At 36.0% G+C, this 16,110-nt stretch overlaps 1 protein-coding gene and 1 pseudogene across 1 annotated transcript; one reads left to right on the top strand and one right to left on the bottom strand.

The window, feature by feature from the left end:
* Nucleotides 1-4,147: 4,147 nt before the first annotated feature.
* LOC141674352 (pyruvate decarboxylase 3-like) lies at nt 4,148-5,012 on the top strand (annotated as a pseudogene).
* A 3,023-nt stretch (nt 5,013-8,035) lies between these two features.
* LOC141674351 (secreted RxLR effector protein 161-like) lies at nt 8,036-8,794 on the bottom strand. The gene has a single exon (XM_074481078.1). It carries the CDS (start codon nt 8,792-8,794, stop codon nt 8,036-8,038), a length of 759 nt encoding a protein of 252 aa, XP_074337179.1.
* Nucleotides 8,795-16,110: the final 7,316 nt, after the last annotated feature.

The raw sequence follows: 16,110 nt of genomic DNA, 5'->3' as shown, positions 1-16,110 counted from the left end.
CCAGTAGTTACAGCAGTGCTTTGTGCTTTGCTCGGGGTTAGTGCGTGACTGATCAGCAGCCTAACCTTGGTTTTTAACCTGAAAATATAATATCCAATTCTAAATCATAATCCATTGTTCACTTGATATCATAAACATGTTCACTTGATGATCATTATTCTCAGTTTTGTCATTGTGACTTGCTGAGCAAGTTAGCTCATTTGTGCGATATTATTTCTGTTCTTTTCCAGTTAAGAAGGAACCAGTTGGTACCGCGGATCCCCAGTCCAGCGCGAGAGCTAGGGGTTAAGGTTGATCGAGCTAAGCTAGTAGGTTTCTTTTGGGATAATTTAAGTCTGTAAAAGTTTGTAATAATGTTTAATACTCAGTTTTGAGTTTAGAATAGTTGGGATTTGAACAGTATGTAATATAAGTAGATGTGTGGCTTGTGTGCATACTTTAACCTGTTGCGATCCGTGGTAGTTGGTAAATAGGGTCACCGCATATTATTGTTATCTTTATTATTACTATAAGCAGGTTATAAATAAGGCGTGTGTGTGTGTGGATCCCAAACTTCTGACCCGGCTTTGGAGGGCGCCACAAAAGTTAGAGGCCTGAAATGGATATTCAAGTTAAAAAAGGATGTTGAGGGAAGAATTGTGAAGCATAAAGCGAGATTAGTACCCAAAGGTTATATTCAAGAGCGTGTAGTTGATTTTGACGAAGTCTTTGCTCCTCTGACAAGGCCTGAAATGGTTCATTTTCTATTAGCTTTGGCTGCTAAGAACGAATTGGAAGTTCACCATCTCGATGTCCCAGAAACAAAGGTTTGTTACTTTATTGTCTTGTGAGGTGGAGTTTATAGCCGCAACTGCAACAGCTTTCCAGGCTATATGGATTCGTAATATTTTAAGTCAGATAACATCATACTACATTGGACCAGTTGTATTGTTTATCGATAATAAATCATCTATTGATTTGGCAAAGAATTATGTATTTCATAGAAGGAGAAAACACATACATATTAGGTATCTCTTCATAGGGGAATGTATTGAGATAGGAGACATTGTTCTGGAGCATATGAGTAGTGGACATCTTAAACTTTGGTTATATGTTATTTTCAAATAATGAGTTGTCAACGTCTATTTTGTGTAGTGTTTGTTTTCAGGTCCGTTATTTTCGGAGTTTTAATTGAGTCAAGGCAGTTGAGTTAGTGTAGGTTTTAGGCAGGTGATCGTGTCCTATTTTTTAGCATTTTCAGTTTCGTAGTTTCTTTGTATTTCTTTTATATTGCCTCAATTTGCAGAAATAAGAAAATGTGTTTTTTTGGAAAGCTGTGTTTTGGTTTTCTTAGATTCATATCATTCAGTCATTATAAATATATTGACAATAAGTACCACACATGTTGTTTGAGCAGAATTTTAACTTTAGTTTCAAAATGAACTTTTATTTGAAGTTATTGTATATGTAAAAGATGAGCAAATTATAGCATATAAACTAAAAGCCCCAACAAGTCGAACCCATATATGTGCAATATATATTGGAACCCATATATTTTCTTTTTTTGTAATTTAAATCTTTCAAAAAAGATGGTTAAATTCAAAAAAATTGTTAACTAAATATCTAGATACAAAAAAGAGCAGAGAAGTACATTAATCGATCCACTGGTTAATATATTAAAAAAAATACCTTATTATACTTTATTTCATATCATCGAATATGCTAGTAGTTAACATGAAACAGAACACTCAAACATACGAAACAAATAATCATTACACAATCACGTGAATTCATCACTAACACGGCGGAAAATTATTACGTTAAAGATGCTCGAAAGGAAGAATCCCATAAACCGAATGTGTGCCATATGTTTAAACGATTGACATTCTTTGCAACCGAATTTGCAGCAGCAGACACACTATTGACCAGAGAATAAACCATATAATTAGTAATTCTACTCTGATTATGTTTCATAATAAAATATAAAAATGGTGTGTCAAATTAATAAAGATTACATATCAAATTTTAATCAACACCTAAATATATTTTTTTGTAACATAATTAGATTCGGGAAAACAAGGGACGAGAATGGGAAGGTAAAAAAAGAGAACATGGAGCAGGAAAGTGAAAGAAGGGAGAGAGGGTGTGAGAGAGAGGGGGGAGGGAGATTACCAACAACGAATGCAACGGTCTAGGATCGAAGAAGTTAACAAACCCAATTAGGTAGAAGTGATGGGAAATAACAAGAAAAAATCTGTTACATGGCTATTTATGTATACATATTCAATCGTTAGTATTGACATACTTCATACCAGAAATATAAGTTAGGAAATTGCTCGGATAGATGAATGAGGTGTGATAGTTTCCGGGACCAATGTTTCCATCGAGCGATGTTATAATGGACATAGTTTGATTTTGGGAAGAATAAACTAAAATTGGCCCGACCACTATTAAGTTTCGATTAGACTATTTTTTTAATAATTAAAAAATTTATTTTACGTCGGATTAGAGACAACCAACTTATATACAATCACATATATATCGAGTGCTAAAAATTGATGTATATGCTGAGTATTTGTAATGATCTTATACGATGGTGAACCAGACCTGACGTAAAATGAGTTTTTATACATCGACCAATTTAGAAACGACGTGTATGTCACCCTTATACATTGGTTGTTTACTGAACCGACATAAATGGTACTTTCAGAAGGTTAATATATGTCGCCTTTTTAAAAAACCCGATGTATGAAGTCTTATATATGTCAGATTCTTCTTTGTGTATCGTAAATTAGGCGACATAAAAGTTTGATTTTGTACTAGTGAATTTGATGTCTATGACTGGTTGTATGAATGAATATTCCTTGGAATTGCTTGGTATTTATTTTGGGAAATACAATATTCAAGATGTGTATTTAATTTTTTTTAGGCTGGAACTATATTACAGTAGGTACTAAATCTGTTGTAAATAATTAACCTTTTGTAAGATAAAAGATGTTGCTACAGTTGTATTTCCATAGGTAAATAACTAAGTCCATATGTGGGCCCCACATATAGGTCCCCCATATGGGACCTACAGATAGGCCCCGCATGTGGGCCCCCTATGAGCCCCACAATTCTGAAAGAAATTTTAAGATCTTTTGTAACCCACTAAGTATGTTACTATATAGTCTAAAATATATTATTATTGAGATCTATTGTAATAGAGATTGATATGTTGCAATAGAGTAGTTTTTATGTTGCTATAGATATCTATACTAACTAGCTACGAGTCAACATAGCTTTGTTGTTGCCCTAGCCCTTTTCGGGTCTCTAGCAATATTTTTTTGGTCCTATATATAGCGACACAGTTATGGGGTTGCTTAAAGCAATCTATGATGTAGTGAAAGGTCCACTTATTCGGAATAGATAAAAATGATCCAACTGTACATATGTTAAAATGGTTACAAAAAAATGTTAAACCCAAAATTTCAAGAATTTTTAATCATTTGAACTTGATTACTTTAACAAATAAAGTCTAACTAAACTTAATTCTAAATTTCACCATACGCTCTTAGTAAAATTTTGTCATATCACTAAAATTTATAGATGGTAACATCTTTATGGTTGAATCATTCATAAATATTTTTTTTTAAAAAGTTGAAACATCAATATGGAACTAAATACCGGTTAAATTGACTACTAGAAAAAGGTCAATAGACATCAGTTCACTAATGTCTATTTTGTTCAAAACCGATGTCTTCGTGGGTGTAGACACTACGCCATAATTGTGCATAGGCAACAGTTTTTATCTAGCGTTGCACGAAAAGCGTTGCATTATCTACAAAATTTTCATTTTATTGCAACATAGTGGAGGGTGTATGGAGTTTCCGGATAGTGCGTTTTGTGTTTTTGGTGTGATTTTTTTGAAGAATTCGGTGTCCTGGAATTACAACCCAAAGTTCTAGTGAACATCTGATGCTGGAAGAAGCGGTAGTTAGGAGCAATTCATACCAAGAAGATCTATGTCCCTCTCAACTTAGGGACACTGATGTATCAACCTCAGGTGGAAATACGTCATGTGCAAATGATGAAACAAGCATGAATGACTCATTAATGATGGTTGTCTGTTAACAAAGGGCTCCTGGTAAAGAGATAGTCTGCAACAAGAAAATTAAACAAATTCCGCATGACTTTCAATATAATTACTGAGATAAGGGATTCTTTGTTCAATTTCCAGAAGATGAAATTTCCAAAAGGATGCGGGTGAGCATCCCTTTCAATATAATTTCATAAGGTATATAATGTGTTTGCATGTATTAATGTAAGTGCAATAATATAGGTATGATTTCCAAATGCAGTATGGATCCATTGGGTGGTCAGTTGGAGCAACTCTAGGGTATGCACAGGCTGCTAAGGATAAGCGAATAATTGCTTGTATTGGTGATGAAAGCTTTGAGGTATCTCATCACAAGTTATCTGTATTTTTCCAATAATGGACTATATATGGTGTTAACTGTTGGAAATCCCACCATTTTTACCAGAATCATTCCTTCTTTATTTCACATTAATAAATTCAATATCCCTTGCAGGTTACTGCTCAAGATGTGTCGACAATGTTGCGATGTGGTCAGAATCAAATCATTTTTCTGATAACGGTGGTTATACCATTGAAGTTGAGATCCATGATGAACCACACAATGTAATCAAGAACTGGAACTACACTACACTGGTTGATGCGATACACAATGGTGAAGGCAAATACTGGACGACTAAGTTCAGTCGAGAAAATCTAATACATAATGTATCATTTACTTACAAGTTATAACAGTGAAGCTTATTTTTAAAAAAAAGTATTGTTGACACTGGCATTTCTTGAATTGTTCAGGTCCGCTGTGAGGAAGATCTTGTTGAAGCAATAGAGACAACAATGGGAAAAAAGATTGTCTTTGCTTCATTGAAGTGATTTGTCACGAAGATGATACAAGCAAAGAGCTGCTCGAGTGGGGATCTAGGGTCTCTGCTGCCAAAGCCGCCCACCGAACCGCAAGTAGATCTTTTGATGTTCCTGCTATCTGCTGGAGTAAGATTATATGCTGAACTTTATTTAGTGAATTATGAATCTTTTATTACGGAATTAATCATTTTGTTTAGTGTAACATTTTCATGTTCAATTCAATTATGTTTTTCTGACTTTTTATACATATACATATGCGTCTTCATCTAATATCGAACTCCGGGACCTGCTGACTAAATTTGAGTTCCTCTTTGAGAAATTGGCACTATTAGACTTTGTTTCATTGGATTCCTCTTCTTTCTATAGTCTACACTGTCTCGATCTTCTGCTTCATCACTTTCTGTATGGTCTATACTCTATCTATTAACAACTTCTGCTTTATAAGTTAGCATTCTGAAGCTCCTTTTCAGAAGTAGTTTAGCAGTAGAAATTGTAGAGATGAGTTTTAGTTTTCAGGAGAAATTTCTAATTAAAGTAGTTGGGCAATGTGTATCATGGTGGCAATGTGCTAAAGAGCTAGCTTGTACAGGGATGTTCAAAAATAATTCACAAAGTTGGTTTATATAAATATTGGCTAAGAGTTGGCTCGAAATGTAATATATGTATCTTGCTATATTCTCTTTGAATACTCTTACCACTTTTATCTAGTTCTTTGCTATCCTCTGTTCGTGTCTAAAATCTTTAAAATTACTTATGTTAATCTTCTTTTCAAAAATCTTCTCAGCTTTACTTTTCAGTTTTTAGAACTAAAAGCCAAATTTCAAGTCAACTTTTATAATAGTAAAATATGGAATCCGAAAGGTGAAGCATATATTTATTCTATTGTCTATGTAAAAAAGTGATATGTGAATATTTAAGAGAGTTAAATTTGATACCTTCTAACCAGCTGTGACATGATAATAGTTTGTTGTGTTTCTTGTGGTCTTATCTCATCCTTTCTTTAATGAAATGTTTCAGTTTTTCTTATATATCTCCTAATCTCTTTTGGGCTATTAAGGATGACTTATGAAGGATCCGAATTCAAAAGCCAGAGAAAGTCCCATTTCATGTCTCTGGAAAGAATATCGATAATCTCAATAATGATTGTGAAAGAGGAGCATGGTTGTCTTAGATTATGTGCTGAAATTATGTGCAAAGTAATTTTTTGGATAGAAGACTAACATGTCAGTATTTTATTTTTTTGGTTGCTTGTCTCGATCCTACAATTAAATGTATGTCCATGCATACTATTTATTTAATTTGTACCAGAATAAGGTGCAATGTTATCTCAGTATAGGTTTTCCTATAATGCCCTAAGCTGGAGCATGGTTTTTCTTATAAATTTTTGTTTTGTTTGACAGTATTCACTCGACTATCTGATTATTGTCTACTAAAATGGTTGCTTTCAGGAATTGCTAAAGATATTGGTTCGAACTCAACAATGAACCATAAATCTACATGGATGCCTTTCCCAATGATGTTTAAAGCCATCTCAAATACAAGCATTTTTGTCTCTGGATCACATCGACTAGCAGTTCTCTACCTGGCTGGAAACAAACACTATCTGCTTTACAACGTCAAAATGAGTTGAAAGGCTAGAGTTGAAATGAGTAGGTGACCTTATTTAGAAAAGAAAAGAAAAAAATGCTCATTTGTTCTTTTGAAGTTAGAATTTGGTACTTTCATATTTTAGTAAGTTTTAAATTTCATTCGATGCTTGTTGTATTGATTGTCGGATGCCTTGTTTGGCAGGAATAATGTAAAAGCAGAATAACTATGTCAATTTTTTTAATTTTTTAAGTGTTGCATTTGACTCTATATGGTGTTGCATAAGACTAAAAATGATGTTACATATGAATAAAAATGGTGTTGCAAATGACTAAAATCAGTGTTGCATTACATATTGTGGGACCACTCTTGACGTGGCAAAAGTGGGGCCACTGCTGATTTGGCAAATATGGGATCCCTTGCTGATGTGTCAAAGTAGGGCCACTGCAGATGTGAAAATATGATGTGTCACTTGCCACGTAGGACACAGTGGTGATGTGGTTTCATTTTATCCAAAACTAACTGTTGTTGTCATTGTACGCTTTTACTGTTGCAAAAGACGCATAATGCAACGCTTGTATAGTAGGGGTTGCCTATGTGCACTTATGGCGTAGGGAGAGAAATGTATTTTCTTTTTCACATCGGTTGAAAACTGTTGTCAAAAGTCAGCCCACATATCAGCTGCTTGAAAACACTGTTGTGTAATATGTACATAGATATCAATTTTAGACGATGTCTCATTTATAGACATAAGCTATAAACTGATGTTTGATTAATTTAAAATTGATGTGTTCGTGGGTGTAGAGATTGAACTTTTTACATCTATTTTTTTAAAAAAGTTTATAATGTAAATAGACATTTTGGACATTATAAACACTAATGTTAAATATTTACATGGTCTAACAATATACATACAAAAAAATGCTAAAACCAAAAACCAACACATGTTATCATATTTAAATACCTAAAACGCTAATTATCATTACAAAACAAATCCAAATACATTATTTATAATTACCAAAACAATCCAAAGAATTTTAGTATACAGCAAGAAAATCAAAAACATGATTTTCCAAAACTACTAAATTATCAAACCTATTGCAGCTAGTATATACCGAAATAGGGCACCATTTACTCATGATTTCCTTAATCCACCATCATGTGTTGATCTTACATTGGCTTCATCCTGCCAAATTTATAGAAATATGAAACTAAGTACACACAAACACAATTGAGACAAGCTCGTTTTTGTATTGATCAAAACACAGAAAAGAAAGTTAAGTTCCCAGTGATTTTCTAAGAACTGGTACAATAACTTAAATAAAAGAAAACCAACTGATCCTAATATGGTGACTAAGAAATCGGGCAACTCACCAGTACACCACCTCTTATTCCACTACACTCCTACAAAGACTCAACTGCTATGACTAAGTCCAGACAAATGAATATACACCTGACTATAACGACTACTTATTGAAATAAATAAACAACCTAGTTTAGATTAATTTCCTACAGACTCCCCTTTAATCTAAACTATTTCTGCATATTCCTTATACCCAGCAACTGCCTCATCTTCTCAAACTGAGACTTGGGCAATGCCTTGGTAAGTACGTCAGCCCGTTGTTCACTGCTGCAAACATGCTTGATAATTATATCTCCCCTGTCAACACATTCTCGAATAAAGTGGTAACGAATATCAATATGTTTGCTTCTCCCGTGGAAAACCGGATTCTTGGCGAGGTCTATAGCTGACTTGTTATCGATGTAAATTACCACTGGTCCAGGTTTAGCATCGAGTATTTGACTAAGAACTTTATTCAACCAAATACATTGGCATGCTGCAGCTGTGGCAGCCATGAACTCGGCTTCACAGGAAGATAATGCCACGCACCTCTGTTTCTGTGATACCCATATAACCAAGCTCTCATCGAGATAAAAAGCCATCCCTCCGGTACTCTTCCTGTCATCAACATTGCCAGCTAAATCGCTGTCAGAAAAACCAGCTAACATATAATTTCCTTGACCCTTTCGATATATCAGCCCGTAATTAAGCATCCCTTTTACATACCGGAGAATTCTTTTTACAGCAGCTAGATGAAGGGTAGTTGGCTTCTCCATATACCTACTGAGCACCCCAACTGAGTATGCTATATCTTGTCTTGTGTGCACCAGATATCGCAAACCACCAATCATACTCTTGAACTGAGTTGCATTGACAAGCTTTCCACCCTCGTCCTTGGTTAACTGAACCCTTGGCTCCATTGGATACTTGACTGGATTACAACCTGACATGCCAGCATTTTCAATAACCTTTTTCACATATGCTTCCTATTTAAGTTCGATGTACCCTACTTCCTGCTTGACCTCAATTCCTAAGTAGTATGATAATTTTCCCATATCGCTCATATCAAACTCATTAAACATTTGCTTCTTAAAATCTGAAATATATGAGATACTCGAACCTGTGATAATCAAATCATCTACATACACACCCACAATCAAAATTCCTGCACCAACTCTTCGTGTGTAAACGGCGTGCTCGTAGGGGCACTTCACGAATCCAAGCTTCTTAAGACACTTATTCAACTGAGCATACCAAGCCCGAGGGGCTTGACGTAATCCGTACAAAGCTTTCAAAAGTTTATACACCTTGTTCTCCTGCCCTTCTTTTTCAAATCCCTCAGGTTGAACTACATAAACCTCCTCTTGCAATTCGCCGTTCAAAAATGCCGATTTCACATCCAAATGATGTACTTCCCATTCGTTCTTCGCTGCCAAGGCTAGAATCAAACGAACAGTTTCCAATTTAGTGACTGGTGCGTATACTTCCTCAAAATCTACTCCATGTTTCTGAACATAACCCTTCGCCACAAGTCTCGCCTTATATTTAATTATCTTCCCACTGGTGTCTCGTTTCAGTTTATATACCCACTTCAACCCTATTGCTTTGTGACCTGGTGGAAGCTCTGTTAGTTGCCAAGTCTTGTTCCTTTCTATAGATTATATCTCACTTTGCATAGCAACTCTCCATGACTTCTCCTTTGTTGCCTGACTGTAATTAAGTGGTTCATCGACTCCCAACAACAGTAGTTCTTCATCCATTCCAATCTCCTCTGTGTCATCATAAATCTCTCCTATACTCTTGTATCTCATTGGTTCGCTGCTGACACTTGAAGCTTCAGACCTGTACCCTGCATCACCCTCGAATCGACTCTCACTCCCAGTTGAAGACATCTGATCTCCACTTTCTGAACTCGAGATGATGTCATCAGAATTCCCACTTGACACATTGTTTTCATGAGTCTCTAAACATGTGCCAGTTACCGTGAATGTTGTTCCAGTCTGTGTCTCCTCTTCATTTTCTGCACTCCATGTCCAACTCTTGGTTTCGTCAAAAACAACATCCCGACTCACATACACAACCCCAGACTTAGGATCAAACAAGCGATGTGCTTTAGTTCCTGCTTCTTTTCCGAGGTACACCAACATATTACTTCTGTCATCGAGTTTCTTGACATGTTGACTTGGGACTTTCATGTACGCAATACAGCCAAAAATACGAAGATGATCAAGACATGGTTTTTTACCTGACCACGCCTCGTACGGAGTCATTCCTGTGAGGGCTCTCGCTGGCAGGCGATTCAATATGTATACAGCATGCCTAATTGCTTCCCCCCACAATTTCGAAGGCATCCCTGTTTCCTTAAGCAAACTTCTTCCCATAGCTACTACGGTCCTATTTTGACGCTCAACAACTCCGTTTTGTTGAGGTGAATACGGGGTCGTGAAGTGTCTTGTGATGCCCATCTCTTCAAAAAATTTGTTGAATGCCATTGAACAAAATTCTCCCCCTCTATCCGTCCGTAGAACCTTGATTTTCTTCTCCTCAACTTCGTTTTCAACTAATAATTTAAACTTCTTAAACATACCCAAGGCTTCATCCTTTGTTTTCAACATGTACACCCACATTACACGAGTATAGTCATCAACTAGTAGTAGAAAGTACTTATTACCAGCTGCTGTAGGCGGATTAATTGGGCCACACAAATCTCCATGGATCAATTCCAGAGCTTTGCTAGCAGAAAATTGTGAATGTGACGGAAATGGTTTTCGTGACTGCTTAAACACCAGGCATCCCTTACACACTTCATTTGGTTGTGAGAAATTTGGCAAATCCTGAGCCATTTCCTTTTTCGACATGAGAATCAAAGCTTGGTAATTGACATGACCAAGTCGTGTGTGCCACAACTTAGTCGTCTCCTCCGTCTTGGTCAGCAAACACTCTGCTGCACCTTCAGAAATAACTATTTTGTAGAGCCTATTTAGAGATTTTTGTACCTTCATTAGCAGTTTGCCATGAGCATCATACACCCACAGATACTCTCCAGATATCACAACTCTATTTCCATCCTCTGATAATTGTCCCAAGCTAATTATATTGTTGCACAAGGTGGGTATGAAATACACATCCTTCAACAATCTTTCTTCACCATTTTTGCACCTCAAACAGATCGTACCCTTTCCCTTGATGTCAACAGTTGACCCGTCACCAAATCTGACTTGTCCAGTAACTCCCTCATCCAACTCCTTGAATTTTTTCTTTTCCCCAGTCATATGGTTGCTTGCCCCGTTATCTAAATACCACACACTTTCTTCACGTTCCTTGTTACTCATGCTCAGTCGTTGGATTACTCCTGTTTGGTTGAGTTGTACCATATTGCTCTTGCTTTCTTCACACTTAGCCATTAAAAGTGCTGGTTCGTCATCATGAATTTGTGTTAAATTCACCTCAGATTTTTGCTCCTTCTCCTTCTTTGCCCTTCGACATTCTGAAGCAAAATGTCCCAACAGTTGGCAATTAAAACATCTGACCCTGCTACGATCTCGCACCTTGCGTATATTGTCCTTCATGAACCCATCACTGCTACTTCCTTTCCCCATTTTCTTCAACCACTCGTCCCTCGTGAGTAGTAGTTTCTCAGCTCTAACCTCCCTCTTCGCCCATTCCTCCTCAGTGAGAAGGAGTTGCCCATCAGTGTTACTAGATTGACCTCCAAGCCTTTCCTCGTGTGCTTTTAGAGATCCAATCGTTTCTTCAATGGACATCTTTTCAACGTTCCCAAATTGCTCAATTGTTGAGGCAATTTGCCAGAATCTCGAGGGATTGCTCGAAGCAGCTTCTTAACAACATAACTTTCCTCCATGGTTTCTCCTAACGCACGCAAGTTAGTAACCAATCCCTTCAATCTCATACAAAAGTCATCAAGCTTCTTCGACTCTTTCATACTCAACGTTTCAAACTCCGATTTCAGCGTCTGGGCTCTAGCCTGCTTCACCCTATCAGCCCCAAAACACAACAATTTGATCGCCTCCCACACCTCCTTGGCTGATTTTTTGTCCGCAATTGACAACAGGATGTCCTCAGGGATTCCTTGGTAAATGGCAGCAAGTGCTATTTTGTCAGTCTTCTCATCCACAGGCACCTTAGGGTCTTTTGGTTCGATAGCCAGCCACACACCATGAGCATCCATATAAGCTTTCATCTTTATCGACCATGCCATGTAGTTGCTCTTGGTCAGCATTGGGCAGGTAATTCCGATAGTGGTTTCTTTTGTTTTTGGTGTCTCCATATTCGTTGTCTTGGGCATAAACTTGGGCATTCACTTGCATCCACAGGGTCGTATGAGCTCTGATACCAAATATAGAAATGTGAAACTAAGTACACACAAACACAATTGAGACAAGCTCGTTTTTGTATTGATCAAAACACAGAAAAGAAAGTTAAGTTCCCAGTGATTTTCTAAGAACTGGTACAATAACTTAAATAAAAGAAAACCAACTGATCCTAATATGGTGACTAAGAAATCGGGCAACTCACCAGTACACCACCTCTTATTCCACTACACTCCTACAAAGACTCAACTGCTATGACTAAGTCCAGTCAAATGAATATACACCTGACTATAACGACTACTTATTGAAATAAATAAACAACCTAGTTTAGATTAATTTCCTACAAAATTTAGTAAAATAGTCATGTATGTATTGAGATAAAAGAATAATATACTGATTAAAAAAATTATGAAAGCTGTTATGAAGAGTTACTATTAGTCTAAATGGGTTGTTTAAAGTAGATTTTAAAGTAGATCCCGAAGAAGCAAGTTCTTCCGAGTGCAGCAGCTTTGCTAGCCCAAAATGCTTAAATAAAATGCTTCGTAGAGGAGATTAGAAAGAACTTTTAACCCGAATATGCACTTACACAACACAGTGACTATGAGGAAGCTTAAGTGTGGACCTGAATATCATCACCGGATAGGATATCCACTAGTTCAACTAAAAATAAGTTTAACACCTGAGTTTTTGAATCTGGTAAATATGGCACAAAGTACCAGCTCCCATAGGCATAAAACTTATAGCAAACATTAATCCAACACCCCTTTAGTATTGCAAATCATGACATCTAGGAATGTTGAAACTAGACATTTCAGAGCAAAATTTGGAGGGGCAAATCAGACTAATGTTTCAACGTGTATTTGGATATTTATGATGACTAAAATAACGGGAAAAGATTAAAAGAACTGTTTTAAAGTAATGTCCTGCCCCTGCATAGTTTACTATTTAAAATATTCCCACTGAAGAATAATGCACAAGGCAAAATAACTTGCTGGAATATATGAACTAGTAGTAGGGGTTTGCAGGGTTCCTAAAATCCACAGGTGTGCCTTCAGTTGAACAGATCAAAAATCCAATTACACCACTGCACTGCCGTAAAGAAGTCATATTTAATAATAAAACCATGAAGAAATAAATATTCTGATTTGTATCAAACGATAAACCTATAGATGCTACTTATTAACAGAGGAGCTCATAAAAAAGAGTTGACTAGTACATGTTAAAAAGAAAAGCTAGCTAATATAACAAGGACTTAATGCAACCACATACTTTCTGCCATACTACAAAATACACCTCCAGGTCTCAGTGCAATTAAAAATGCCAAATGCCAAAAAATACAAGTTGGATTTTGACGCCACCTTTAAATCCTTTGCACCTCCCTCATCTACTTTGTCTCATTGTACAATAATTCTATGAACATGATTGAGATTTGACATACTATCAAAATTAATACTTCCCCAAAGGACACTAAGTTATTTTCCATAATCCATGGACTGCTTTAAATCCTAACTTTAGCACTTTAATTTTTTCTCTCATCAATACCATGAAACTTCCCCTCTTCCCTAATACATACTTCATTTTCTTATTGTCCTCTTATTTAACTACCAACTTATATGCTTTTTCCAATTAAACATCACATGCAGATTGCACATAGATCATAGTAAAAATGTATTAATTTACATGGAATATTTTATGAAAACATTTAAGTTCGAAAAAAAATGAACATGTTTATAGAACAATATGTTTATCATTGTTATGATAACAATGATATTTAAATATATATAGTGTACTTATTATATCTTCTGTCATTATTTATGCAACAAAGTATAAAAATAATATTATTAATCACAAATATGTAAATATATATGTGTTTAAAGTATTATTTATATTTATAGTAAATGTGAATTTATAAATATATAAGAAAATATATTAGAATAATCAGATTATAATCGGGCTTTTTCGGGTTTTTAATCGGGTCGAGCCAGGCCGAAGCCCAGAATTTTAACCGGGCCGGGCCTTGCCTAAAAATATAGGGCCCGTCGAGGCCCGAAGCCCGGGTCGGGCTTTGACCGGGCCGTGCTTCACCGGGCTTTGACCGGATCGGGCCGAGCCAGATTTTCGGGCTCGGGCTTTTTGTGCATCTCTACGTGCAGTTCTCACACAATCTTCAAATCTCCTAGTCCAAGATGATGGTTGCTCTGGTATACATTAGATCAAACAAATCATGCAAGCCCAAAGGTTATATAAACTGCCTTGAAATCTTTTACTACAGCTGTGGGTAGTTCCCTGTGTTGGGCTATTCCCTTCTTCTCCTCTGGCTTTTTTTTTTGTTTTATTTACTTGCTAATACAGCTTCTGAGTACTTGTGTCCTTCCGTCCAAAATCTGTCAAAAATTCTTAATCATTCTCCAACTATAGCTGGTACTACTCGGCTTCGATTGGGAAATGGTGCTCCTCATGTTATTGCTAGTATTGCCTCTTTTACGAGATCGGGTGTTGGTGATGTTGCCTCTTTTATCTAATGCAATTAACACATGTAATTATAGGCATTTAGCATTGTGATGCAAGTATATTCTGCTCAAGAGAAGTGGTGTATAAGAGTTTAAGATACTATCAGGCATATTGAAAAAGTCCACCAAGTACATGACGTGTAAACATAAATTAATTAAGCTCGATACATTATTAGTGAGCAAGTGATTAATAAATAAACTAGTTGTGGTTTATCGAAAAGTTTAATGGTTCACAAACCTACAGGACTGAACACTTCATTACAAATAGGTCGCCACATAGCATCCTATGTATTAAATTTTCAACAAAAATGTGGCTGCTAAATAAACTTGGGCAACTGTAATAGAATTAAAAAAAGGTTCTACATTGTTATCCTATTCATTCAAATGTTAATTCACCAAGTACCTTACAGCTATAGTTTGAATCCCTTGGAAATTAAATCGTCCCTACAAGACACACTGAAAACATGTATCATTAGAACACAAAGCTTTAGTAAAATTATTTCACAGTAACTTTCTTGGTATAAAACAGTAGCAATCACTCTAAGAGCTTCTGAAACTCTAAGTGAAGCTTCATTCCACCAATGTGTAAGTGTCACATCCAGCCTAGACCACTTCCATCTTTCACCTTTATCTCCAATATCATAAAAGAGTAAAACACACAAAGTCGCACTACACCCCTTAAAAAATGAAGTATAATTTTAACCTTAACCCCTTCAAAATACATAGTAGTAAAATACATTCATGTATCGTACTACAACCATGCTTAAACATTCAAAAAATATAATCAAAAAATACATGAAAAAATTAATTAAAGGAAAAGTGTAATCGAAGACTTACAAAATCTGAGAAGGAGATGAGAAGCGGATACACGGAGATGAGAAACAAGATCTGAAAAATACTTATAAATTAGGGCTCAATTAAAAAACAAAAAGAAAAAAGAAAAATAAATATGATAAATACTTACAAATCAGGGCTCTATTGGTTGACTCGATTGACTCGATTACAGCTTGATTAGGGCTTGATTTTGCTCGATTAGGGTTGTATGTAAAACATATTAAAACTCGATTGCTCGATTAAGGCTTGATTGATGGTAACATCGATGGAAACAAATAGGGAGTGATGTTAAGGGATGAGATAGAGAGAAGAGGGGGGGAGAGAGACAGAGATGTATGTCTGGTGAGAAGAGATAAAAAACGGCGAGGAAACAGAGAATAAGAAATGGGGAAATATGTGGGAAACGGGGAAATATTTGGCAAAGTACAAAAGAGGAGGAATTATTCCCGGCCTTCTATTTTTTTATTTTTTAAAATTTTAACATAGCCATCGGTTAGTTAAGGACCGATGCGAATACCAAACTTTCACAACGGTCCTTAAACGACTGATGTGAAAGTTAGTGTTTATCATCAGTTAAAACAAAACCGATGT

This window comes from Apium graveolens, chromosome 7 (assembly GCF_009905375.1).
Source record: "Apium graveolens cultivar Ventura chromosome 7, ASM990537v1, whole genome shotgun sequence".
In the NCBI taxonomy this organism is placed as follows: Eukaryota; Viridiplantae; Streptophyta; class Magnoliopsida; order Apiales; family Apiaceae; genus Apium; species Apium graveolens.
This window is presented reverse-complemented; position numbering and strand designations above follow the sequence as displayed.